Source organism: Halichoerus grypus, chromosome 6 (assembly GCF_964656455.1).
Source record: "Halichoerus grypus chromosome 6, mHalGry1.hap1.1, whole genome shotgun sequence".
Taxonomy (NCBI): Eukaryota; Metazoa; Chordata; class Mammalia; order Carnivora; family Phocidae; genus Halichoerus; species Halichoerus grypus.
The window spans coordinates 16,822,958-16,850,656 of NC_135717.1; the positions used below are offsets into that span (position 1 = coordinate 16,822,958).

The following is a 27,699-nucleotide window of genomic DNA, read 5'->3' on the forward strand; positions in this document are numbered from 1 at the left end:
CACGTTGACAATATCCCCTAGTGCCTAACCTGGGACCTGGTTAGTGCAAGCCTGAATTAATAAAATGAAAATCATCCCACCAGCCTTGCAAAGCTTCTGAGAGGAATGAATTAAATGATACAGAAAGAGTGCCTGTTACCTGGCAAGCTTTCAAGAAACACAGCAATTACCATGAAGATTTTGTTCGTTCCTGCATAAATATTTAGAGCGACTAGACTTTTGGTGCCAGGGATACAATGGTGAAAAAGCAGACACATTGCTTGCCATGACAGGACCCCCCCCCCCGCCTTGTGGTGTGGGGGACAGACACGGAGCACATAATTCAACACAATGTAAACCTCAGGGGCTCTGATAGGGAACATACAGCCATTACAGCGGCACCCGGAAAGAAGCCCCCAACACAGCCTCGGGTTCCGTGAGAACTTATCAGAGGAAATGATATCTAAGATAGAATCTGAAGCATGACTAAGGGCAGGTCAGGGTAGACGATCCGAGCCAGAGATAACCAGCTCTGCGATTTACAGAGGGCCTACAAAGTATCAAGCACTCTGCCAAGCAGGGGTTAGGGCTTGAATTGTGTTCTCTAAAAAAAAGATATTTTTACGACCTAAGCCCTAGTACTTGAGAATATAACCTTGTTTGGAAATAGGATCTTTGCAGTGCAATCGAGTTAGAATGAGGTCACTGGGGTGGGCCTCGATCCAATATGATCCAATATTTTCTAGTGTCCTTATGACAGAGGGAAATGTGGACACAGAGAGAAGAGGATATGAGGACGGACATGCAGGGAGAAGACAGCCAGATGACAGAAGTGATGCAGCCACAAGCCAAGGGATGCCGGGAACTGCTGCGGACGCCAGAAGGTAGAAGGGGTGAGGAAGCGTTCTCTTCTAGACCCGTCAGAAAGAGCATGCCCCGGCCCATCCCTTGATCTCTGACTTCTGGCCTCCCGAACTGTGAGACAATAAATTTCTGTTGCTTTAAGCCACTCGGTTTTTGGTCCTTTGTTACAACAGCCCTAGGAAACCAATACAACAGTCAAACCTTCCAGGGCTGTGAGATTGGTATTATTAGCCCCATTTAGCAGAGAACAGCGAGCCTCAGAGAGAGAAAGTGACCTGGTAGAGGTCACACAGCATGGGCAGAGTGGATTCCTGAGCGGTCTACCCAGTCCCATTATATATACCACATTGCTTCTTCAACTGAACCAAACACCAAGCCCGAGTGCTAGCAAAGGGGCCTTCCCAGGGGGAATCATGTAGCTTTCAGCAGACCGGGATTCCTGGGGAAATACCCTCTATCCGTGACTGCAGTCCAAACCTTCTCTTATTCCGGGCCAAGAGGGCCTGGCGCTCCCTGCCCTCGGGCCCTGCCCACTTGTCCACCTTAAGTAAGCTGAGGACAAGGGAACATGAGGGAGCTGAGTGGGGGGAGGAATTCTACTCCTTCCATGGGCCTCGGTTGACACCAGCAAGCTAGAGGTCAGTTCTGGGCCCTAACCTGGACCCAGCTGAGCTTTACGAGGAAGATGGAATTTCAGAGAGAAACAGAGGCTGCTCCTCAAGCGCCCTCCCCCAAATTCCTACCTGAGGCCCTTTTCCAGGAGAGCGCTTCGCCCAGTGAAGATACTCTGTAAGTGTCCGTTATTATCACCCAGCGTGTCTCTAGTCTTATTGTCCCAGATGAGCTTCTGTAAACAACTTCCCGAACTCTCCCTCCCCAGGTCTGCCACTCACCCTCAATGACATAGATCTTCTTTTGCAGCTCAGTGAACAGATCTTTAAGCTTCTCAAACGTGTCCAGAATCTTGACAAAATCCTTCGCGGGTTTTGAGGCAAATTCGTGGAGCCTTTCCTGACTTTCCTTGGTTGCAAAGTGCTTTCCAATCTGTGAAGGAGTAAAGACTGGAGAGTTGGCATCCCCAGAATCGCAGAGAAGGCCCTGGCCCCAAGGAGAAAGGGGAGGGGGGCTCAGGAACAGGAGAGGGAAGATGGGACTTGGGAAGCAGCCAGGACCTGGGGCCCGTACCCCAATGATGTAGCGGATGATGTCTTTGGCTGAGTCAATGTTGTCGTGGTCCGTGGCTTCCCCGTCAGTGATGATGATAAGCACTTTGGTGGCATCTGGCCGGGCCCCCAGGTCTTGCCGGAACACCTCTGTCCTGTGTCCAGGAAGGGGTGTAGTGAAAGACCCCCCCAAATCATGAGGTCTCCCCCCACTCACCGAGCTCATTAAGTCACTGTCCTGTTGATTATGCAGCAGCCCTTCTCCCATCCCCCAGGCAGGTATCCCCAGCTTTCCAAGTTCTCTTCTGAACCTCCTCCCTCACCCTGGCTGCCACACCTCTGCTTCCAGACCGGTGGTCTTTGAAGGAATTCTGGGTGGCGAGGAGGTTGTCCTGGAGCCCATGGGCAGTGATGGGGAGGCTTTGTGAGGAGAGACCCTGGGCTTCCTACTCTCCATTCCTACTCTCCAGTTCAACCACATGACAGCTACCCTTTTATTGGTTAGACATGCTGGGGATCCAGGTGAGATTTCAATATGGAAAATGGGCTCCATGGCTGGAGAAAATGGGGAAGTCACGCTTCCAGAGCAAGCTCATCTGGCAACCCCCCACCATCGATGGCAGGCTGCCTGTAGATCTCTGCTACAGCAAGTCTCCTCGGGAACTGAAGTCACCTGTTTCCATTTCCGTGTTCCCCAAACCATGAGTTCCTCAAAGAAGGAACATATCTGATTTGCTGCTGTGTTTCTGGCTCCTGACACAGCAGGTGCTCCCCGCACGTGACATAAAAGGAAGAAGGGAGTCCTGAACGCTGGATAGGCCAACGCTCCAAAGTCCCAGCTGCCCACAGCCTCCTTCTGGAGCAAGACAGGGTGCCCACAGCTTCTGTTGGGACAGCAGCTCTCTCTGCACCATCTGATCCTTCCGTCCCCACCCCACAGCTAATCAGAGACGGACGATTAATCCAAGAGCAGCCAGTCTACAACCCTTGACTTATGACATGAGTTGCCTTGGAAGAGGAAGCAGAAAGTCACATGGGGTGGGGGCGGGGAGGTGCACAACGGCAGGTGGAAGAGAGATGCAGAGAGGGGGGACCTCAGGACAGAGGAGCTCTGATAGGGGCAGGGCCGAGACCTCTGTTCCATCTTGGATGCAAATCATTTTCCCAGCCTCCGTCCACACAGACACGGCCTCTCATGGCTCCTGTTCATGGATTTCCACCCTGTTTAAACCGCCGTTACCTCTCATCTCTATTTTTTATTTTTTTATTTTATTTTATTTTTTTTTTAAGATTTTATTTATTTGTGAGAGAGAGAATGAGAGACAGAGAGCATGAGAGGGAGGAGGGTCAGAGGGAGAAGCAGACTCCCTGCTGAGCAGGGAGCCTGATGTGGGACGCGATCCCGGGACTCCAGGATCATGACCTGAGCCGAAGGCAGTCGCTTAACCAACTGAGCCACCCAGGCACCCTCATCTCTATTTTTTAATAGCCTCCTTCCTGGTCTCCCTGGTCCCACCCCTGTTCCCTCCACAACCTAATAGCCCCGCAGCCAGAGGGATCCTTTTTTTAAAAAAATATTTTATTTATTTATTTGAGAGAGAGAGCGAGAGAGCACGATCAGGGGGAGGGGCAGAGGGAGAAGCAGGCTCCCCGCGGAGCAGGGAGCCTGAAGCAGGACTCTATCCCAGGACCCCGGGATCATGACCCGAGTGAAGGTAGATGCTTAACCGACCGAGCCACCCAGGTGCCCCGGAGGGATCCTTTTAAAAACATAAATCAGGGGCGCCTGGGTGGCTCAGTCGGTTAAGCATCTGCCTTGGCTCAGGTCATGATCCCGGGGTCCTGGGATCGAGTCCCACATCGGGCTCTCTGCTCAGTGGGGAGTCTGCTTCTCCCTCTCCCACTCCCCCTGCTTATATTCCCTCTCTCACTGTGTCTCTCTCTGTCAAATAAATAAATAAAATCTTTTCAAAAAATTAAAAAAATAAAAACATAAATCAGATGATCACTCCTCTGCTCAAAACCTCCAATGACTTCTCATCTCACTCTGAAGGAAAAGCCAAAGTCCTCGCTACGGCCTCCAAGGCCCTAAGTGCTCCAGACTCCCCTGGTCTCTCTGACCTCATCTCCTACTACTTTCGCCCTCACTTACTTCTCTCTAGTCACCCTGGTGTCCTAGATCTTCTTGGAACGTCCCAAGCATGTTCTCATTTCAGGGCCTTTGCTATTCCCTCTGCCTGGAATGGTCTTCCCCAGTATGGGCATGGCTGCTTCTTCACCTCCAACGAGTCTTTGCTCAAATGTAACCTTCCCTCATCTTCCTACTGAATACTGCTTTTTCCTTATAAAACTTACATCTTCTACTATATTATCTAATTTACAAACTGGTCCTGTCTGTTGTGTTTCTCTCCCCTAATATAATGTTAAACCTCAAGAGAATAGAGATTTTTGTTTCATTCACTGCTGTATTCCCAGAACCTAGAACATGGCAAACAACCCACAGGCCAAAGCCAGCCCCCAGCTTCCTTCTGTATGGTCCATGGGCTAAAAATGGTTTTTATAGTTTTGTTTTTAAACAGTTACAAAAACAGGAAGAATATGCAAGAGAGACAGTATGTGGCCAGAAAAGCCTAAAATGTACCATCTGACCCTTTACAGAAAAAAATCAGCCCCCTCCTGACTTGTAATACTGCCTAGCACACAGGTAGTCAGGAAGTATTTATAAAATACATTTCTATGATGCTATGATGATGAGGCGGGGATTAAGGTCATACAGCTAGGCGTGGACATGACTGGATTTCCAACAGCTACCCTGCTGGACTGTCATGGAAGAAAGTCCCAGAATGTAGCATTTTTTCAGTGACTGTGATGACAGAAGCCCACCATAAATATGATCACTCTGAGGCCACAGGATCCTCAAGGTGGGATTTCCAGAACTCTTTCAGAAGGGAGAAACTGGAACAAAAGTCCCCAGATTCTAAGACACTACAGGAAGATTCACCTGGAGTGAGACAGAGTCTATGAGTACCAGGAATATGGAAAATCCTTCAGGCAAAAAGGTAGTCTAACCTTGCATGAAAGAATCCACACTAGTCCGAAGCCCTTTGAGTGTACTCAGTGGGGAAAAAGCTTTGGGGCCAAAGGCAATCTTGTTACACATCAGCAAATACACACAAGAGAGAAGCCCTATCAGTGCAAGGAGTGTGAGAAAAGCTTTAGTTGATGAGGTAGTCTGGCCGTTCGTGAAAGACCCCACACTGGACAGAAACCCTATGAGTGTGCTGTTTGTCAGAGAAGCTTCAGGAATCAACGTAACCTTGCTGTTCGTAGAAGAGTTCACAGTGGTGAAAAGCCCTATAGGTATGATCAGTGTGGAAAAGCCTTCAGTCAGAAAGGAAGCTGAATTGTTCACGTCACAGTCCACACAGGCCTGAAACACAGCGTGGGACGGGTTTTTACACCAGGGGGGAACTGTATTCCTGCAAGGCAAAATCCACGCAGGAGAGACACCCTACCTATGTGGCCCGTGTGGGAAAAGCTTCACTCAGAGGGAATTTGGCTGTGCACCAGTGAAGCTGCTCACAAAGACTCACCCTTCGATCACGCTCTTCAAAAGAAGTTCTCTTTATGAATGAAAAGTACAAAATCCTCAGATCAAGCAACCTATCCAATTTATGGAATGAATGGAGACTCTTTCAGACAGACCATCGTTGAGTAGGACAAACTCATTTTTCTCCTTTCCCCCAAATGAGTATGAAAACTAAATGTCTTGTTTATAATCATTAACAAAAAAAAAATCAAATAAAATATACAGTACGGCCCTTCAACACAATCTAACTGCATTTATCTAGGCCTCAATTTAAACACAGCCACCTGGTCCAACTCGGGGGGAAAAAACTTCTAATCTATAGTAGACTTAGGAAATCAGGATATGCTATCTTCCAATATGGGACTCGAGTATATTGAATTTTATGAACAATTCAAGGAATTTTTCAAGGACAATTTTGACTAGTAGAGATTTCTGTTCACACGCTGGCTTCAAGAGCTGATCCCCAACTCAGATGTGACTCAGTCATGGCTTCCAAGTTCACAATCACTTTCCAAGTCTTGGCTCTAGTTCCTCATGAGGTTTGGCATTACTCCCTGTCCCAAAGCCTCATGAGCTATCCCTGCACCCTCCAAAGAATTGCCCTTGAGGATTTAGTTAGTATAGATTTCTGTTACTTATAATTAAAAGAAACTGGACTAGGGGAGCCCGGGTGACTCAGTCGGTTAAGCATCTGCCTTCAGCTCAGGTCATGATCCCAGAGTCCTGGGATCAAGTCCCCCATCAGGCTCCCTGCTCAGCGGGGAGTCTGCTTCTCCCTCCCCCTCTGCCCCTCCCCCTGCTCATGCTCTCTCTCTCTCTCTCTCTCAAATAAATAAATGATCTTTTTTTAAAAATTAAAAAAAAAAATAAAAGAAACTGGACTAAAATTGCTCCACTTGAATTCCTACAATAACCTGCCCCTTGCTGAGCCCACCTGTTGAGTTCCTATACCCCGAAACCTGAAGAAGCCAGTGCAACTGACGGGTGGGCTGTCTCCTACAAAAGGGGACTCACGCGACATAGTTGATGGCGCCAAAGGTGTTTGTCAACTGGCGCATGTGTTCTACTTTGCCCAGCAGAACATCAGGGTTCTTCACCTTAACATATTTCAAGAAATTAAATTCTGTTTTGCAGTCCGTGGAAAACTGAACAGCAGCAAACTAGAAAAAGAAGCAAGAAATGAAACATCATTACATAGCCCTTCCTACTTGTCTGCTCCAATCTATTTCTTTTTTTTTTTCAACTTTATTTTTAAGTAATCTCTACACCCAACATGGGGCTCCAACTCATAACCCCAAGATCAAGAGTTGCATGCTCTTCCAGCTGAGCCAGCCAGGTGCCCCTTCCAGTCTATTTCTTATCTGGGACCTGGGTAACCCAACCCCACATCCCTGCCTCAAAACATTCTTTTGAAAATGAGGTAATATATACACAAACACAGAAATACAATTAAATAAACCTCTGATCCCTTATGTAGTGCTGTCTGCTGAACTCCTGTCCTCTGGGTCGGCCTGCCTTCCCAGTGGGGATGTTCTGCTGAGTGACCCTGCTAAGCTGGATACAGCTGATTGGGCCACAGAGAGCCACTTGGCCCAGGCTAGCCCAGTCACAATCTATCCTCCAAGAATTTGGAATTTGCAGAGGGAGGGGTTGGTGGAGAGGACAAAAGACCCTCCTGAAACTTTAACACGTGAACTTAGGAGCTTTCCACAGGCCCATGTGATCCAAAGAAGCTGTGGGAGTCAGTGTGCGGAGAAAGAAGAGGGAAGCAAAAGCCAAAAAGAAACAGAAATGAGAACTAAAGAGAATCCCAGACACTTTCTACTTCCTAGTGCTTGTCTCTTCCAGAGGTCCAGTCCAACTATGCCTTTAGGTTTTGGAGACACCTCATACTAAATTTTTCTTTTATGCCTTAAGCCAGCTCAAGTAGGCATCTATTGCCTACAAACAGGAAAACTAATTAATATATTTACCTGGTAGGAAGAGTTGCTGAGCTTCTTCATCACATCCTTCATGAAGTCCAGAATTTTCTGAAATTCATCTGGCTGCAAGCTCATTGAACCATCAAACAGAAATACCAAGTCCACGTTGCCCTTTATACATTCTACAGACCCCAGACACAAAGGGAGTTGGTGAAGTGTCTCCACGGATTGACCTGCCCATGCTGTTTTCCTTGTATGGGCAGCTCCCTGGGAGAAATTTTTACCCCCTGGATCCCCAGCTCCTTACCCTGATAACCAGGGCGCCCTTGCAGCACAGGACCCCTCAGATTCTGGTGGAAAAGGTAACACAGGCCACTCAGGTAGACATTCTGGTCACACATTCGAGACAGCCCAGGATCACAGGCCTGAAGGAGGCAAAGGTTAAAAAAGGGGGAGGGGGGGCTGGGGCTTCTTCCTGTGTGTCTTCTGGGCATCATCAGCCAAGAAGAACCTTCAGGGTCACCGTCCCCTGACCTCACTCCCTACATCCAACTGGAGACCAAGGCAAGGTAATTCTGCCTCCAGGTCTTACAGCCACCTCTCCCTCCCTCCTACCAAAGCTCTGTGCCAGTGAATGCTCACTGCCTATAAGATAGAGTCTAAACTCCTGCGTTTGGCATTCATACTGTTTACATTTGGACACTCTCCTACATTTCCAGATCTGTCCCCTTTGATTCCAATCACACCTTCCGTGTTTAAGCCAGATCACTCACTATCCCCAGAATATACAACGTTGTTTCTTTCATTTATGACTATCTTTCCTGCCAGACTGCAATTTCTGGAAAGTCAGGGCTCAGGTCATCTTTGTATCTCACTCCTCTGACCCCATCTGAGCCTAGCACATTGGCTGGCATGTAATAGGAGCTAAGTAAACAAGCTCCCAGTAAATGCTGGCTAAATATTTCACTCAGCCAGCCTTCTATCCCTCATATACCTGTGTCAGAAGATGCTGCTGGGATAAACTGTAAAGATCAATGGGCTTAGAATCAAATGGGAATTTAATTCAAATCCTGGCTTTACCTCTTTAAAACCATGTGACCTTGGCTAAGTCTCTTAACCCCTTGGGTCTTGTTTCTTCATGTGTAAAATGTGTATACTGATCCCTGTCTCCCCCGAGTGTCTTGAAGGTTAAAAGAGAGAAAGCAGTGTTTCCCAAACTTCAGGCTTTTGTGCACCACTTCACAATTTCTGCCATGCGGGCATATCATGCAGACTATTATTTGTTTAATATTTTATTTACTTTAAATTTACTTTTTATTTAAACTTTAGCCTTATCCCAAGCAATTCGATCCAAGAAATCACGAATTTGATGTGTTGTATATTTTTCCTAATAAACCATTGAATAAAAATATAACTACAAAACATTAAAAGTTTGTGTACCACCAAAATCATCTCTGTATATCCATGGCCACATTTCATATTTGGAAAAAACCGACATAAGTAAGGTCTCAAAACTAGCTGGCTCATACTCAGTTCTTAATAAGCCCTGATTGAATCAGAATCTCTCTGATGCCTGTAATCTTCTATAGGATCTTTACTCCACTTTTTCCTTCTTTCTTTTCAATCTGTCTTTCTTAACATCGACTGATATCACACTACACAAGATTCTTACCAAAAGATTTCCACTTGTGGAGTCTGTCGCCAAGGTCATCCCCAAGTACTTGGAGGTATAGTTGGAACCTGTAGGCACCAGGAGATTGGTCTGGAGGAACTTAGGTAACCCAGGTGTGGCAGGGCCAGCCTCAACTTCCCTGGGACACCATTCCTCCCAGGGCCCTCACCAATTACTCACCACTCAGGCTGACTGGAAGGCAGTGGCCAGTGTCTGGCTGGCACTGATAGAGGTTTCCCGTGCTGTTCCCCTCACCTGGAGCTCCCACGATAACCCTGATGAGAAATCTCACCTGTGAGACGGAGTTGTTCCGTCTTTACCCATCCACTCCTACCCATTAGGGGGGTTCAGATCCACAGGTATCTCAAAGAAATGCAGCCAGTCCCTTTCAGGGAGGCTCCTCGGCCCCTACCTCTTCCCTACTGAATACCTCAAACTTCTAGAAAGTTAAGGATCTTTTCCATTTATAGTCTAGGAAAACTGAGGTCCAGAGAATGAGGTGCCAGAATGTCACATTATGAGTTCACTCAATCAGTCATCAATTCAAAAATCATCTATGGGGGCGCCTGGATGGCTCAGTTGGTTAAGCGTCTGCCTTCAGCTCAGGTCATGGTCCCGGGGTCCTGGGATCGAGCCCGCGTTGGGCTCCCCGCTCAGTGGGGTGTCTGCTTTTCCCTCTCCCTATGCACCTCCTCCCTGCCCGTGCTCTCACTGTCTCTCTCAAATAAATAAATAAATAAATAAATAAAATCTTTTTAAAAAGTCATTTATGGCATATCTACTATGTGCTAGGCTGGGGCATGTACTAGGGCTGAAGGGGAAAATCCCTGCCATCAAGCCTCTCACTGTCTAGTCAGAGCACCAGTGGGGAATCTAGAAGTGTTGCAAAGCCCTTTAGGGGCTGTGATATTTTCCCTTTTTTCAGGCACTCGTGTGGAGATTTAACCATGGACTGTCCTCGTCCTACTATCTGATGGCCTCGCTCCCGTTTCCGAGAATTCCCACCACGACGCCTCCAGACAGGAGACTCCCTGCCGGTTCCCCGGATCTGGCCCACCCGGGGGGCTGGTGGCCTGGTCGCCCGTCCTGGCTCTGCGGGGCAGGGAGGGCCTGGGGCGGCAGCTCACCGGTCTCCAACCTGCAGGACGCGGTACCCAAAATGCCTCCCGGCGAGTGGGAAGGAGAAGTTTTGCACGTGCCGCACTTCCAGGTTGTAGCCCGAGGCGGGGGCTGAGGGAGAGCAGGGGGTGCGGTCAGGCACTTCCGGCTGGTCAGTGCCCCGCACGTGCCCCCAGAGCCGCGAGCGCTGATTGGCCGCCGCCCACGTGCCCCCCGTGAGCGGCCCACCCGCAGAGACCCGGCTCCTTCCTTCCTCCCGCAGGCGGCCGGCACGAGAGGCGGAGTGGGACCTTCCCCCTGGGGGCCTTGACTCCGGGGAAATCTGGAAGCAGCGAAGCCTTACTACCCAGAGCCCGCTTGACCTCCCAGCAAAGAAGGAAGGGTGAGAAGGCGGAGGTCCCGGAGAAAGAGGCAGATGGAAGGGCCCCCAGGCGATGGGGTTGCCCCATGGCAGGGTTCGTCTCCCTACACACCCACTTCTCCTTTGGGCCTGAGACCCAAGATAATTAGCCTCAGGCTTCTGCCCACAGACTCATGGTTTCAGGATCCCCTGGTCTCTGTGAAACTGCTTCTCATCTAATGCTCCCTCACGGCCCGCCCTACCATGCACCAGTCTCTTCCTTCTGTTAGCGCTCAGATGCCCCCATGTCACCCCCACCTCAAGCAGCCTATGCATCCTCTGCAAGTCCCTAACTGTCCTTTCTGGCTCTGCTTTCCTTCCAGGCATCAGGCTTCTTTCCGCCGCATCCTAGGATGGCAGAGAAGCTGCCCGGCCATTTGTTCTGTCGAATGGACTGAGGAGCAGAAAGGGGAAAGGGCTGAGGTGGTGGTACACGGTCGTACCACGGGCAGGACCAGACCCCAGCGACAGCTCCAGGTACCCATTAGCCATCTGCCTCCTTTTAAGACTCCACTCCGCTTCTCTGTTGCCCACCTGTGTCTCCCTTCTCTGTCTTTCCCTCCAGACCTTGCCTCAACTTTGGACTCTGACTTTCTTTCTTTCCTTTCCCCCTTCTCCCTCCAAGATTCCTGAGCCTTACGGTCACCTATGGCCAATCCCACCCTCCAGCAGCTGCTCATTTACTCCAGTTCCACAAAGCCCTGCAGTCTCCCTGGCCACAGACACATGTCCCTTCCCTTCCCGTCCCCTTTTCCCTTGCCTACCAAAGAGAAGAGGCCCAGACAGCAGGAGCCTCATTACGATGATGCAGGAGTTCATCTTTCCAGCAGCTGGAGGGACCTAATCCAACACTCCAGGCTCAGAGAGCCCTGGGGATTTGCTGACAATCCAGACAGGGTGAAAGAAGGAAATGATAATGCCCCAGGGCCTCTTACAGTGGGACTTTCTCACAGAGGCGCCAGGCTGGTGACACTGGGTGGGGGTGAGCCTAGAGGGGTTGTGAAACCGCATTGGTTGAGAGGAAGTGTAAGCAGGTTAGAGACACTTCCTGTGCCCGCTTGCATTTTCACATCATCCAGGAGCAGACAGCAGTAGGTAGATGATTGTCTCTCCAGTCCAAGAGTTGCTGATTCCTTGTCTTTCACCAACACACAAACTGAAGACTCCGTGAAGCTCAGCAGAAGACTGGTCAAACAAACTGTGGAGCAATCATAATGGAATGCCACCAAAAAAAAAAAAAAAAAAGAGAGAGAGAGAGAGAGAAAGGAAGGAAGGAAGGAAAAAAATAACGTAGGGAAAAGAATGACATAGTTTTCTCTTGACATTGAAAGAGGCCCATAATACACTGATGAAGAAAAAGAACAAATTACAGACAGTATATTTAGTAACTTATTTTTATTCAAAGAAACAGAAAAAAAATGTCCACAGAATGGGAGAAAATATTTGCAAATCTTATATCTGCTATGGGACTTGCATCCAGAATATACAACGAACTCTCGTAACTCAACAGTAAAAAGACAAATTGACCCAGCTTTTCAAATGGGCAAAGAATTTAAATAAACATTTCTCCAAAGATGATATGCACGATTTTATTTATTTTAGAGAGAGAGAGTGCATGCGCACGCGCGCAAGTTGGGGGAGGGGCTGAGGGACAAGTAGACTCTCCGCTGCGTGCAGAGCCTGACATGAGGCTCAACACAGGGCTTGATCTCAGGACATCAAGGTCATGACCCGAGCCGAAACCAAGAGTCAGATGTTTAACTGACTGAGCCGTCCAGGCGCCCCTGAGGATGACATGTAAACAGCCACTCACATAGAAAAGATGCTCAGTATCATTAGTCCTTAGGGAAATGCAAATCAAAAACCAAAATAAGGTACCACTTCACGCTCATGGGGATGGCTAGAATAAGAAAGAAAGAAAATAACATGTATTGATGAGGGTGTGGAGAAATTGGAGCCCTTGTACGTTGCCAGTAAAATGGTGCTGCTGCTGTGAGAAACAGCTTGACAGTTTCTCAAAGGAAAGTTAAACATAGTTACCATACGACCTAGCAATTCTAAAAGAACTGAGAATGTACGTTCATACAAAAATGTATACGTGGATACTCATAGCAGCATTATTCATATTAGCCCCAAACTGGAAAAAATGTAAATGTCTATCAACTGATGAATAGATCAACAAAATGTGGTCTATCCACAGGATGGAATATTATTCAACCGTAAAAAGGAATGAAGCACAGATCCATGCCACAACGTGGAAGAACCTTGAAAACATGCTAAGTGAAAGAAGCCAGGTACTAAAGGACACATATTGTGTGATTCCATTTAAGTGAAATGTCCAGAATAGGTAGATCTTCAGAGACAGAAAATAGATTAATGGTTGCCAGGATGGGTGGGGGGAGTGGGGAATGAGGAGTGACTGCTAATGAGTATAGGGTTTCTTTTTGGGGTGATGATTGTGCAGCTTTATGAATATATTAAAAACCACTGAATAGGGGGTGCCTGACTGGTGCAGTCGGAAGAGCATGTGACTCTTGATCTCGGGGTTGGGATTTTGAGCCCCACGTGGGGTACAGAGATTACTTAAATTTTTTAAAAATCTTTGAAAACCACTGAATTGTACACTTATTTAAAATGGCAAAGTTTGGGGCGTCTGGGTGGCTCAGTCAGTTGAGTGGATGCCTTTGGCTTGGGTCATGATCCCAGGGTCCTGGAATCGAGCCCCGCATTGGGCTCTCCGCTCAGTGGCAAGTCTGCTTCTCCCTCTCCCTCTGTGATCTCTCTCGCTTTCGCTCTCTCTCAAATAAATTTAAATAAATAAATAAATAAATAAATAAAATCTTTAAAATGGCGAAGTTTATGGTATATGAATTCTATCTTAAAAAAATAAAAAAGGAAGGGGTGCCTGGGTGGCTCAGTCCCTTAGGCATCCGACCCTTGGTCTCGGCTCAGGTCTTGATCTCCAGGTTGTGAGTTCAAGCCCCATGCCGGGCTCCGCACTGGGTGTGAAACCTACTTAAAAAACGAAAAAAAAGAAAACTAGGAGTTGAAATTGTGCGTGTGTAAAATCTGAAAGGACACACAACCAAACTCCAAACAGTGGTTACTTCTGAAAGAATAAGGTTTTCATGTGTCTGTATTGTCTGGATTTTGTTTTTACAGTGAGGATGTATAACCTACATAATTTTAGAAAATAAAAATAAAAACACAACAGAATAGAGGAACTTGTATTTGTTTATGGGAAAGTGGGAAGGCCCTTCAGATTCTCCCTGTGTTGTAAGGAAATCCTGCTCAGCTTGCAAGGCCACTTCCAGGGTCATGGCCTGTGGGATGCTTTTGCAGACGCATTATAATCTGCTGCTAGGCAGCTACAACGTGACGAGTTGCCTCCTGGTACTTAGATAATATCAGATCGTCTTTTTCAAATTCAGTTAAAATCAGATAATTCAGACTGGCTTCCTTTGATCCTCTGTACAGCCGTTACAATTTACATCTAATCAAATTCTTTTAGTTGTTCTGAAATTACAAAAAAGAATACATGTTTAAAAATTCAAACACTACCGGAGCGTGTAAAGTAAAAGGACAAACACTCTCTTTTAATATCCACTCCCCCCCCACACACACACACACTCCTAAATCTCAAAAATAACCATTGGTAACAATTTAGAGCCCTACATTCTTCATGACAGAAAAAAATTTGTTAGTTCTAGTAATTAACCATACAGGTTGGACCTGTTGGCTCACCACAGAACATCTAACCCAGAATTAATAGTCAAATTGGCCCTTTCTAGAGTGAAGGTTTTCCTTTAGACCGTCTTCAAAATTTAAATTCTTAAATGAGGGCTTAAGTTTATAGAAACTTCAAGTGTATCAGTCTTAACATCTGGGGCAGAAGGAATTCAGGAAATGATCTCAACGTTCCCACTGCTTGGATCATAGTTTAGCTGTATGCTTCAGTAGGCAAGCAACTCATTTACACATTTATCAGATGCTGGTTTTCAGTTTAAAAGAACAAAAGAATATTTTTTCCCCTTCTGTTTGAGGACTAAGGCTGAGGAAGCTACAAAAGTACAAGTAAGCCCCAAGGATTCTAGAGTGTCAGGGGCTCCATGATGGAGAGAGCAGGTGACTCCCTTGAAGAACTGGGTTGCAGAGATCTCAGGCTGGGCCACGTGAGGAAATCCTGAGGCAGGATTTTCCTTACACACACACACACAGACGCACACTTCGTTAGTCATGGGCCTTCATCATCTCTCAGATTGTCAGTTCTCTGAGGGCCCAATCGGGTCTCTCAATTCCATTCCATTTGTTCAAATCCCCATCAGTTCCCATGTGACCAATTTACAACCGCTACAGGTCTTTCTTCCTTCACTCCCCTGCCTCTAGAGAAGGTTCTACCTCCTGGGGAATTCCGAATTAACCTCAAGAAACCTGAGCATGTCTCTCTTAGGCTTTAAAACCTCAGGTGATTCCCCCTTTTGCAGACACAAGATCACGTCCAAGTTTGTTGGCATGGCTTTCAAGGGCCTCGTCGTCTCTCCATACTCTGTGCTCTAACTTAGCTAGACAATGACTCATCAGGGTTTAAATAGGCAAAGTATCTAGAGAGGAGTCTATGAAACTCAGAGCATCCGCCATACTGTCACCCCCTCCCAAGGAAATTAGCTTCAGTAGGTGCTTTCTGCTTAATGTTATCTTGCGTGCATCAAATGAACCGTACAAAACCGATCATGCGGGGCGCCCGGCTGGCTCAGTCGGTGGAGTGTGTGCGACTTTTGACCTCGGGGTTGTGAGTTTGAGCCCCACGTTGGGTGTAGAGATTACTTAAAAATAAAATCTTAAAGGGGCGCCTGGGTGGCTCAGTTGGTTAAGCGTCTGCCTTTGGCTCAGGTATGATCCCAGGGTCCTGGGATCAAGCCCCGCATCGGGCTCCCTGCTCGGTGGGGAGCCTGCTTCTCCCTCTCCCACTCCCCCTGCTTGTGTTCCCTCTCTCACTGTGTCTCTCTCTGTCAAATAAATAAATAAAATCTTTTAAAAACAATAAAATAAAATCTTTAAAAAAAAAGGAAAAAGGGAAAAGAAACTGATGGTGCTGGCCGTACCCAAGATCAATGCCGAGGGCGAAGGGCGCCTCGAATAGACTCAACTCAACAGATGTCAGCTCTCTTCAGGATGGCTTGGTTGTTCCACTTACCAATTTTCCATTGTTCCATGGAAATGGACTCCAACATATCATCTCACAGGGGAGTGACAAATGAGACCCTCGACTGGGAAGTTCTGGGGTACCCAGAATCTGTGCATCTAAGATGCACTCAGCGGCTTGGATGGCTCAGGTCTGCTGTGTCTTTTGTAAGGTAAAATGATTTCAATTATGTCTTATTTTTCTAGGGGTTCATCTGAAAACGATGAGAGAATTTTCTCTTGCTCCACTGGAGAGAGTAAACAAGACTTTGTGTCCAGCCATTTCTCATCTTCATCACTGCTCATTCCCTGGTCCGAGCCACCATCACCTCGTGCCTGGACTTTGTGGCAGTCCCCTAACTGGTCCCCCTGCTTCCAACCCTGCCCCTGCTATAGTCTGTTCTCCACACAGCAGCCAGAGGGGTCAGATCATGTTACTTTCTTGCTCAAAGCCCTCCAGTGGTTCTCCATTTCACTCAAAATGCAAGCCACAGTTCTCATTGTAGCCTAGAAAGCCTTAACCTATCAGACATCTCACTATCTCTCTGAAACCCAGTCCCCCTTTTGCTCACCCCTTTTCAACTACACTGCTGTCCTGGCTCTTCACTCATTCCATCACACCTCTGCCTCAGGGCCTTTGCACTTGCTGTTCTCTTGCTTCTCTTTCCCAAGAAAGCCTCATGGCTCATTCCTGCATCATCTCCTTTGAACTTCGCTCCTTAGCACTTGTAGACTTCTGCTTATACTATCTAATTTACTTATCCATCTGGCTTATTGTCCATCTTCCCTATTGCAACCTAAACTCATGATTATTTGTTGTTGCTATTCACTGCTGTATCCCCAGTACCTAAAATGGTGCCTGGAGCATAGTAGGTAAATATGTAGTCAGCAAATATTTACTGATGAATGAATGCTTGGGGCTCCTCTTGCTGCTGAGGATAATGAAGAGGTTTTTGCTTTCCAGGGTCTAGATGCTTAGGAGCAAGAAAGAGAGGTTGGGGGAGTTGAAAGTGGAGGCCCAAATTAAATTATATATTTAATTTAATATATAAAATTAAGTAATAAGCTGGTGGCAGGTTAGTAATCAGTTGGCTCCCTTTATTTATTTATTTTTAATATGTTATTTATTTGACAAAGAGAGGCACAACGAGAGAGGGAACACAAGCAGGGGGAGTGGGAGAGGGAGAAGCAGGGGGAGTGGGAGAGGGAGAAGCAGGCTTCCCGCTGAGCAGGGAGCCTGATGCAGGGCTCCCTTTAGAACAGAAACTGGAGGACGTAGAGGGGACCAGTCAATTCACAAGTGAGGGGAGAATGTTGCAGACATACAGAGACATGGATGTCAGAAGAGATAATCGTGAGGTCTATGAATGAGGAGTGGTGACAGCTTGGAGGGCTGCCTCCATTCCTGATGGCCTCCCTAGTTCCAGTCCACAGTATGGCCATGCTGAACCCTTTCTCTTGTGGTGCTTAAACGAATAAAATGTTGAATAAGCAAAGGTGTGGCAGCAGGGAGCCTCTGGGCATGTTCGGGGACCAATGGGCCCCTGGCTGATGTAGATGGCAGCAGGAAAAGCAAGCTGGGGCCTCCCCTGCCCCCCACCCCCAATCCACCAGGCCTGACTGCCTACAAACCCAGGACAAACCAGGGCAAAGTTCTCTTCTCAGATTCACACTGAAGATTTGCTGGTGCAAATGCTGCTGGTTGCCATCAGCTGCTACCTCCTCGCCCGGGCTCCCCACCCACCACTTCCTCCTGGGTAGAGTAACATAGGCCACTTTGGTCAGGATGGTTCTAACAGAAATATCTGGCTCACCACAGTGCTCTTTCCCCTTCTTTCCACCTGCCAGCAGGTTAGAGGGAGAAACTCCCCGGGGAAGGAGGCTGGGCCTCAGGGGAGGGGAGGTCATTGAGGCCCAGAGGGGCCCAGAGTGGGTGCGGCACAGAGGCCACCACCCTATTCCAAGGCCCTTATGATCTCATGGCTAGGTGCGCCAGGGCATTCTAAAGTCCTAGAAACTCTCCCTGGGATTTTCTGAGGGAGGGCTGAGCTGAATGCACCACAGGTAGGGATTTTCTACAGCTGGCACTCTTGAGTTTTCACATGCAATCCACGGGGTCCTGTTGTCACTGAGTGACCTCACTCTGGAGGCTCCGCGTCCAGCCTCTCGGCATATGGTTGATTGTGTCCAAAAGAGCCTATCATTCCGGGCCAGAAGCCTGGGAACCAGTTCCAAGCAGCATTGACTTGCTATGCTGTGCCAAAACCTGCCTTCACCTCTCTGGGCCTTGGTTCCCTCCTCCCTACACAGCTCAGGCTTCTGCAGGACTCACCAGTCTGTGAGTTCAAATAGGATCATATGAATGTTAATACTCCCATGTTGTTGCCTTATTACGCCCACCTGCTAGGACAAGATCTCCAGCTTCCTGCAAAGTCTCTGCTATTTCAGAAAGTCTTCAGAGGTATTTCACTTGTACTCCACTCCCTTGTACGGGAGCTGCTCCGGGCTTCACATCTTGGCTGTGATTCTATAACCAAAACCATAGATAAAACAATTCTTGGCTATTTGCCCCAAGCCCTTAAAACACCAAAGCTGTGGTGGAGTCAGGAAGAGCCTCTCTCTCTGCTTTGAGTTACCCTAAGCTCCACCTGCTTGGGCTCCAGTGTGTACAGGCTAGTAAAGAAGCTCTTTCAAGTTTTACTTATGACTTTCTCTCTCTCTGTCTCAATCTGTGTCTATCTCCCAATCTCTCTCTCACTCTTTCTCACTGATTTATGTTCAGGGAGCTGAGTCAGAGCGACCTGCAGAATAGCTGTATGTACAGGAAGGACCGCTATTCCCCTCTGACAATTAAAATTTCACTCTGGGGTCAAGCTCATTCTAGTCTGAGCCTCCCCCCCTTAGGGCTCTGATGCTCCCTCTTGACTAGGTCTTCTATTGGGTCACCCCATTAGTTCTCCAGACACGCCCAGTTGTTCTTGGACTTCCAAAATGACCAAAACTCACATTTGGCTTACAATGAGGATATTGGTAACCCCAGCCTATCTTATTTGTTGCATCAAGGTAAGTGAACTCCCTGCCATAACTCTCCTTCCCTGGGGAAAAGGAAACCTCTCCCGTCTTCTGACGAGGTAGCCTGAGTCCATCTAGAAAACAAGTCAAACAGAACCTGGAAGACTTGTCATTGCATGACGTGTTTGCACTGTATAATGAGGTGAAGTGTTTGGGGGAAGCAGCAGCCCTGTTGATTATCTAAGTGATAAGGAAGGCCTCCTCCCTGGTCTCACCACCTATCAGACTCTTCTCAATCCTTTCTGCCACTGCTCCTCCAGCTGAATGTTCCTGAAGCTCCATCAGGAGCTGTGGATGACTCCCTTCAAAGCCTTGGATGACTCCCTCTTAATTTAGAGGGTCTTGGCCAAATGTCATGTCGTGGCAAGTCACAGGAACCCATTTGAGCTGACAGAAAGCAAACGAATACATTTGTCTAAAGGATATCACAAAGCCCTTAGAAGAACCCAAATACGATCAGGTCTTCCAGGTGGATGGAAGAGGGTACCCTTCTCCACCTCTTCAACAAAGGTTGAAGAAGGTTGCCCTTCAATGCCAACCTCAGCCCAACTTTCCATATACTCTGAATTTCCACACTCTTAGGAAAGAGAATCTGGCCGAGCTGGGGTGAAATGTTCACCCTACAGTAATCAGCTACTGCCAAGGAAACAGGGTCCTACACAAAAACCAGCATCTGGCCACCTCACCCTCAACCTCTGAAGTTCTTAGTTACCTGGGCTAACGCTCAATCTTACTCCATAATTTTCTTTAGCTTCATGCCCTACTTTCCCCCCTCAATCTCTCATCAGCCTATCCCCTTTGCCTGGAACGTGCATCCCCATTGCCATTTGTCAAAACCTTCCCAGCCCTGAGGCATCGTGCCAACTTTTGTGCCATCCTTTATGATACCTTCGATTAGAAGTGTCGTAACAGGGCACCTGGATGGCTCAGTCGCTTAAGTGTCCGACTCTTGGTTTCAGCTCGGGTCATGATCTTGAAGCCATGATCTTGGGGTCATGATCTTGGGGTGGTGAGATTGAGCCCCGTGTCAGGCTCCATGCTCAGCAGGGAGTCTGCTTGGGAATCTCTCTCTCCCCCTCCCTCTGCCCCTCCCTCCTCTCTTTCTCTCTTTCAAGTAAATAAATAAATAAATATCTTTTTAAAAAAAGCGTAGTAACAAAATTTCAGATTTGAAAGGACTCTCAAATATCACCTAATTAAACTTTGGCCTACTGCACAAAAGCCCCTTATATATTACTTCCTATTAAATTTTCAACCAGGTTCTCCTTCCACACCTCCTGAGACTGGATGCTCCTGACTTCCCAAGGAGATCCACTGCGTCTCCTGCAGCTCTGCTTGTAGGAAAATGCTTTCTTGTATTACATCCGAGCTTGCTTCTTTGTGACTTCCATGCTTTAGACCCGGTTCTGCCCGGCTGAAATGCCCAGGACAAATCTGTTCTCTTTCTCTTCTGGAAGCCCCTTCAGAAATGTGGACAAGGCTTATGGGTCTCTCTTCCAGGCTGAACATCCTCAGTTATATCTAATGTTCCCTATAAGACAAAGTCTCAAGTCCTCTGACCACCCCAGGAAGAACGCCCGTTTCAACGATCCTCCTAAAATCTGGTGCCTTGAAATAAATGCAACGAGGATATTCAAGGAAATACTTTAATTAAAAAAGGAAAAAATAGGGGTGCCTGGGTGGCTCAGTCGTTTAGCGTCTGCCTTCAGCTCAGGTCATGATCCCAGGGTCCTGGGATCGAGCCCCGCATCGGGCTCCCCGCTCCGTGGGAAGCCTGCTTCTCCCTCTCCCACTCCCCCTGCTTGTGTTCCCTCTCTAGCTGTGTCTCTGTCTTTCAAATAAATAAATAAAAATCTTTTTTTAAAAAAAGGAAAAAATAAATTGAGTATCTAACAATAATAGGAAGTTGGTTATACCAGTTAAATAAGTGCATTTTATGAAATACTATTCAGCCTTTAACAAAATAGGGTAGATTTACATGTACTAGCATAGAAAGATTGTCATGATAATGTAAGGAGAAGAAAAGCAAATTACTAGTGTGTGTTACATATTTTTTTATTAAGATTTTATTTATTTATTTGAGAGAGAGAGCACAGGAGGAGAGGGAGAAGCAGCCTCCCCACTGAGCAGAGAGCCAAAGACAGACACTTAACCGACTGAGCCACCCAGGCGCCCCTAGTGTGTGTTATATCTTAAACACTTCATTTTTTGGTGTATACATTAAAAAAAATTTGGTGGGGGAAGAGGGCTGTCTGGCTGGCTCAGTTGGAAGAGCACCTGACTCTTAATCTCTGGGTTGTGAGTTCAAGCCCCAAGTTGGGTGTAGAGACTATTTGAATAAATAAACTTTAAAAAATTGGGGGGAGGGTATTTACTGGACTCTACATAGTTATTTCTAGATTCTAGAGATGTCTTGATTATTTCTAGAGTATAGAGGATGAGGTTTTAGAGCTCTTTCATTATATATGTAGTGTTTGGCTTTTTTTATAGAGAGCACACATTACTTTTATAATCAGAAAACAATAATAATAAAGGATTTGCAGTGCTTTGGTGAGCTCCAAATATCAGGGTGTCAATCTCCCACCTCATTCACATTCTGTCCATTTATTCATTCAACAAATGCTCTCTAAGGCCTTCTCTGCACCAGAGCCCATGCTGGGCCTTGAGCTCCTGGAATCCAGTGAGGCGTGGTCCCAGCTGTCAGGAGCTTACAGATGTTAGAGGAAATCTAGCATGATAATTGCTAAAACAAGGAAATTTCAGGGTTATGGGATCACAGGGGAGGGACCTCCTGAAGTCTTGAAGATAACAGTGTTTGTTGGGCATGAAGCGTTGTTGGGTAATTAAGAGTGGCCTGTGCAAAGGCCCTGAGGCAGAGAGAACTATGCTGTGTTCTGTCCATCCCATACCCTACTCCACCTTAATCCAAGTCACCACCATCCTCTGCTGCATCATTCCTCTCCAGTCTGTTCTTGATCTAGCAGCCAGAGTGATCTTTCAAAATTACAAATACAACCATGTCACCTCCCTGCTTAAAACCAATCCTGTGACTTCCTCTTTCTCTTAGGACAGAAAGTCCAGAATTTCTTCACATGGCCCATCAGATCATTTTTTTAAAAGATTACTTATTTATTTGAGAGAAAGAGAGCACATGCTAGAGAGAGAGAGAGCACGCACAAGCAGGGGAGGCAGAGGAGAGGGAGAAGCAGGCTCCCCGCTGAGCAGGGAGCGTGATGGGGGCCTGGATCCCGGGACTCTGGGATCATGACCTGAGCTGAAGGCAGATGCTTAACCAACTGAGCCACGCAGGCGCCCTAACCCATCAGATCTTGCATCTAATTATCAGGAAATCTGTTGGTTCTGCCTTCAAAAAATATCCAGAATATGACCACCTGTCATTATCTCTGATGTAACCAAGTCACCATTGTCTCTCCCCTGGGTTTTTGCAGGAGGCTCCTCACTGTCTCTCTGTATCCACTTGTCAACCCTGTCTACCCTCACCTCAGCCACAGTGACCATGTCACCCTTCTGGTCTAAACCGTCCCGTGGCTCCCATCTTACCCAGAGCCAAAGCCAAAGGCCATCCCATAGTCCAGGGGCCCTGCACATCTGGCCTTTCATTGTCTCTCCTGTGTCACCTCCTCCTGCTCTCTCCCTCGCCCACTTGTCACCAGCCACACTGGCCTCCATCCAACACATGAGGCTTGCTCGTCTTGGGGCCTTTGCCAGGAGTGCTGTTCTGCCAGGAATGCTGTTCTGCCAGGTTATCCCATGAGTCCCTCTCTCTGCACCTTCCCAATCACCTTCTCGCTCTTTATCTCCATCTCCAAAACTTCCATTCTCTGAGTTCTGCCATCACTCTGAGTCTCTTTCTGTCCTGTGTCTCTCTCGTTCTTATGGCAAGAGGTAACTCAGTATGGCGTCTCACATTTACCCCAGAGGTAAAGATGAAACTTCCTGCCCCATAAGGTGATGAAAGATGGTTAACAGTGTGAGGGGCTGTGAACATAGGTGTCAGTTCTCGAGTTTCCCAAGGGAGAGCCTATTGCTGGCAGCCCCACGGGGCAAACCCAGGGGAGGTGGGATTGGGGGCTGAGGCTGTCCTGGCCTGGGTCAGGCTTAGGTTCAGGGGCTGGCGATGGGGACACTGACCTGGATGTTGGGCCAGGGTGGTGGGGGCTCAGAACAATGGGGAACATTTTGACCTCTGGGGTTTGAATGCAGAGTAAAAGCTAGAGCAAAGTCAGATTATCTCAGTCCTACAATGACCTGTAAGGCCCTATGTCCTGTGCCATCCTCACCAACCTTGTGACACACCTGTCTGACCTCATTTCCTACAGCTCTCTCCACTCAGTGTGCACCAGTCATCCTTGCTGCCTTGTTGCTCCTAGAATGCCCCAGGTACACTCCTGCCTCAGGCCCTTTGCACTTGCCATTCTCTGCCTGAAACACTCTTTCCCAGATATCTGCATGCTATTCTTCTCTTTATTCAGGCCTTTACTTCAAAGTCACCTTCTCAGTGAGGCCTTCCCTGGCTACAATCACACAAGACACATTCACATACCAGACTTCCTACCCTCCCTCTCTTCAGACTTCATTTTTCCCTCCTCAATATCTATCTCTAACTAACAAATGATTGATCTTATCTATTGCTATCCCTTTCCATTAGTATGTCAGCTCCATGAGGACAGGGATTTTTGCCTGGCATTCATTGTTATAACTTCAGTATCTAGTACACAAAAGTTTTCAATAAATAGGGGGCACCTGGGTGGCTCAGTTGGTTAAGCGTCCAACTCGTGGTTTCGGCTCAGGTCATGATCTCAGGGTCCTGGGATCAATCCCCATGTCAGGCTCCGCATTCAGAGCAGAGTCGGCTTCGGATTCTTTCTCCCTCCTCCTCTGCCCCTCCCTGCTTGCACTCTCTCTCAAATAAATAAATAAATCTTAAAAAAAAAAAGTTTTCAATAAATATTTATGAATGAACCCAGCAGGAGTGTTGAACATCTATTACATGCCAGATTATTTTCATCCATTATGTTATTTCTTACTAGAAATACTTGGAATGATCCCATTTTTGTTTTAAAAAGTTAAAAAGTATATGCAAATACACAGAGCACAGAGCTCCACTTTGCCTGGAGGGAGTGACAGGGCGCCCCCTGGAGTTCAGTGTGAGGTAGTGGCTCTCCTTAACACATTAAAGGAAAATGTCTAAAATTCCCTCTGCTAGGCTGTTACAAGTACTTCTCTCTGGGAGAAGGGATTTCGAGTTATTTTAACTTTCTTCTTTTTTACTAAGCTGAATTTTGTGATTTTTCTCCAATGACAACATAATGATTTTGTAATAAGTTTTCTGGCTCAGTCAACAGAGCGTGAGACTCTTGATTTCAGGATTGTAAGTTCAAACCCCACCTTGGGTGTAGAGATTACTTAAAAATAAAATATTTAGGGGCACCTGGGTGGCTCAGTTGGTTAAGCGACTGCCTTCGGCTCAGGTCATGATCCTGGAGTCCCTGGATCGAGTCCCGCATCAGGCTCCCTGGTCGGCAGGGAGTCTGCTTCTCCCTCTGACCCTCCCCCCTCTCATGTGCTTGCTCTCTCTCATTCTCTCTCTCTCAAATAAATAAATAAAAAATCTTTAAAAAAATAAAATAAAATAAAATATTTAAAAACATTAAAAAATAAAAATAAAATAAAATATTTTTTAAAAGTGTACTAAACAGGGGTGCCTGGGTGGCTCAGTTGTTAAGCGTCTGCCTTCGGCTCAGGTCATGATCCCAGGGTCCTGGGATCGAGCCCCACATAGGGCTCCTTCTCTGTGGGGAGCCTGTTTCTCCCTCTGTCTGCTGCTCCCCCAGCTTGTGCTCGCTCGCTCTCTGACAAATAAATAAAATCTTAAAAAGAAAAGAAAAGAAACCTTCCTTCCAAAGAGTCCTGGTTCCTCGAGGTGCATGATGGGGGTTGTTAGTATTCTCAAGGGGGGGAATGCCCAGGATGAGGGATAGAGCACCAGCCTTCAGGTCAACAGACCTAGGTTTGTATTCTCACTAGGTGACCCTGGGCAGGACTCCTGACCTGTTAGGGACCTCAGTTTCCTCATCTCTAAAATGAAGCTAATAATGCCAATCCCCTGGGGCTGCTATGAGCATTAATGAGGAGATGAATTAAGTGCAAAATGTTCAGCACCAGGCCTGGCTCATCATATGAGCTCAGCAAATTGTGTTGCATAAAATGATGTATTCGTTCATCAAATGTCATTGCCATGTAAAGTGCCAAGGAAGCCAGGGAGGACACAACAGGACAGCCCCTGCCCTTGCAGCTTACAGACTAGTGGGGCAGACAGTCGTGGAGTAATCACATGAATAAAGAATTATAGGGGCGCCTGGGCGGCTAGCCGGTTAAGTGGCTGCCTTAGGTCATGATCTCAGGGTCTTGGGATCCAGCCTAGCATTAGGCTCCCTGCTTAGTGGGGAGTCTGCTTCTCCCTCTCCCTCTGCCCCTCCCCTCTACTTGTGCTCTCTCTCGCTCTCTCTCTCAAATAAATAAAATCTTTATTTTTTTATTTTTTTTAAAGATTTTATTTATTTATTTGACAGAGAGAGACACAGCGAGAGAGGGAACACAAGCAGGGGGAGTGGGAGAGGGAGAAGCAGGCTTCCCGCCGAACAGGGAGCCCGATGTGGGGCTCGATCCCAGGACCCTGGGATCATGACCTGAGCCGAAGGCAGACACTTAACGACTGAGCCACCCAGGTGCCCTAAAATCTTTATATTTTTAAAGATTTTATTTATTTATTTGCCAGAGAATGAGAGCACAAGCAGGGGGAGCCACCCAGGGGCCCAATAAATAAAGTCTTTAAAAAAAAAAAAAAAAGGGTGGCTCAGTTGGGTCTGCCTTCGGCTGGGGTCATGATCTCAGGGTCCTGGGATTGAGCCCGGAATTGGGCTCCCTGCTCAGCGGAAGCCTGCTTCTCCCTCTCCTTCTGCCGCTCCCCCTGCTTGTGCTCTCTTGCTCTGTCTCTGTCAAATGAATAAATAAATAAAATCTTAAAAAAAAAAAATTACAAACTGTCCTAAATGCCGAGAGGAGAAAGTCCAAAGAACAAAGAGAGCATATAAACAGGGGCACCTGATCTAGTCACTTTTTAACCCAGGTGACTACAGATGTAGTAGAGTGTTTTCATTTTTCCCTTAGTGATAGGAAGATCCTTCACAGGTACAATACACTGAACATTTTGCAAGGAAACTTTCATAGTTGAGATTTTCATAGGACCCCTATACCAGATCCTAAGCAGAGATGATGACCCCATTTTACAGAAGTGGAAACTAAGGTGTACAGAGGTTATATCACTTCTTCAAGGGCAGACAGCTCACTGACAGCAAATCCACAGGTCAGACAATATCCAGAGGTCTTTTGCTTCCACATCTCTTGCTTTTTCATTATTTCATGTTTCCTTTAGTATTTTTATTTTTTTATTAACATATAATGTATTATTTGTTTCCGGGGTACAGGTCTGTGATTCATCAGTCTTACACAATTCACAGCGCTCACCGTAGCACATACCCTCCCCAATGTCTATCACCCAGCCACCCCATCCCTCCCACCCCCCTCCACTCCAGCAACCCTCAGTTACCTTCAGTATTTTTAATTCTAAAATATAGCACATTTTCTTTTTTTTTTTCATGTTAACATACAGCTTACAAAACGAGCGTGGGAAAATAGATGTGCGTGGTTTAAAGAACATCATGTAACTATAACCCCGCCCGAGGAACAGAACTTAACGTAGTCCGGGTCCCCTAGGCCCCCTTCCCCAGAAGTAATCCCTATGCCAAATTTTGTTAATCATCCACTCTCTTATTTTTAAAAACATTTTTTTGTCATTTTGCATCTCTTATCAGTATATTATATTGATTTGCCTGGTGAATTCTATATAAATGGCATCTTGGTTTATGGATTCTTCTGCAACCGGCTTCTTGTTCCCAACATTTTGTTTTTGAGATTACTCTTATTGATGATGCCTAGACCTATCATTCATTTTCACAGATAAACAATATTCCATTGTGTAGTTATACCGTGATTCGTTTATGCATTCCGTGTTAACAGACACACAGGTTGTTTCCAGTGTCCTGGCATTACAGTCTTCTTTTTCTTTAGGAAGACAAATGGACTTGTTTTTATAAAAAAAATTTCCAAGATGTTACAACTTTTGTGAATTTAAATTCCAGCACCTACATCCACATTAACAGTAGTTAAAATGAACAGCTTATCATCGGCCAGGAACTGTGTTAGGAGCTTCACACACATTTTTAAAATTTAATTCTCATAAACACTCCGTCTGGTGTCTATCATTATCTTCAGGTGAAAGGACTATTTTATAGGTAGTGAAACGGGTTCCTAGAGGTTCGACAATTTGCCCAAGGTCATTAGGAGAGCCAAGACTGCAACTCAGTCTAATTTTAACGTTCGAGTTTCTTCCACTTTACTCCATGCCTTAATAATAAAACCAAATGTAATGACTTACTATAAGAGCTATAAGTATCTCCTATGTTTTTATACTTTTAATTGTAGTAAAATACACATAACATAAAATTTACCATCTTACCTTTTTTAAGTGTATAGTTCAGTAGTGTTAAGTACCTTCACGTTGTTGTGTAATCAATCTCCAGAGCTGCTACATTCTTGCACGTGTCTCCTGAGGCACCTTTGCAAGAGTTTCTCTAGGGCATGTTTTATGGGTAGAA

General features: G+C 46.6%; 1 protein-coding gene, 1 long non-coding RNA gene and 1 pseudogene across 4 annotated transcripts in view; 1 reads left to right on the forward strand and 2 right to left on the reverse strand.

Annotated features, from left to right (window-relative positions):
- ITGAL (integrin subunit alpha L) overlaps nt 1–11,676 on the reverse strand; it is a 38,397-nt gene extending 26,721 nt beyond the window's left edge. For 2 of the 3 annotated variants that reach the window (XM_036074250.2, XM_036074249.2), the window contains exons 1-9: nt 11,473–11,672; nt 10,317–10,419; nt 9,370–9,464; nt 9,190–9,257; nt 7,825–7,942; nt 7,569–7,699; nt 6,610–6,755; nt 2,029–2,161; nt 1,737–1,887 (exon numbers count right to left, since the gene is read on the reverse strand). In XM_036074250.2, coding sequence (XP_035930143.1) covers nt 1,737–1,887; nt 2,029–2,161; nt 6,610–6,755; nt 7,569–7,699; nt 7,825–7,942; nt 9,190–9,257; nt 9,370–9,464; nt 10,317–10,419; nt 11,473–11,527 — 1,000 coding nt within the window. In that variant the 5' untranslated portion in view covers nt 11,528–11,672. Of the gene's footprint in view, nt 1–1,736; nt 1,888–2,028; nt 2,162–6,609; nt 6,756–7,568; nt 7,700–7,824; nt 7,943–9,189; nt 9,258–9,369; nt 9,465–10,316; nt 10,420–11,472 lie in introns of all 3 variants that reach the window. The other variant, XM_078074598.1, reaches the window with a different exon arrangement.
- LOC144382021 (uncharacterized) lies at nt 4,795–5,720 on the forward strand (annotated as a pseudogene).
- A 2,248-nt stretch (nt 11,677–13,924) lies between the features above and the next one.
- On the reverse strand, nt 13,925–27,095 carry LOC144382236 (uncharacterized). The gene is made up of 2 exons (XR_013448760.1): nt 27,031–27,095; nt 13,925–14,224 (listed from the first exon to the last, which is right to left on the reverse strand). It is a non-coding gene; the product is annotated as an uncharacterized LOC144382236 (long non-coding RNA).
- Between the last annotated feature and the right edge of the window lie 604 nt (nt 27,096–27,699).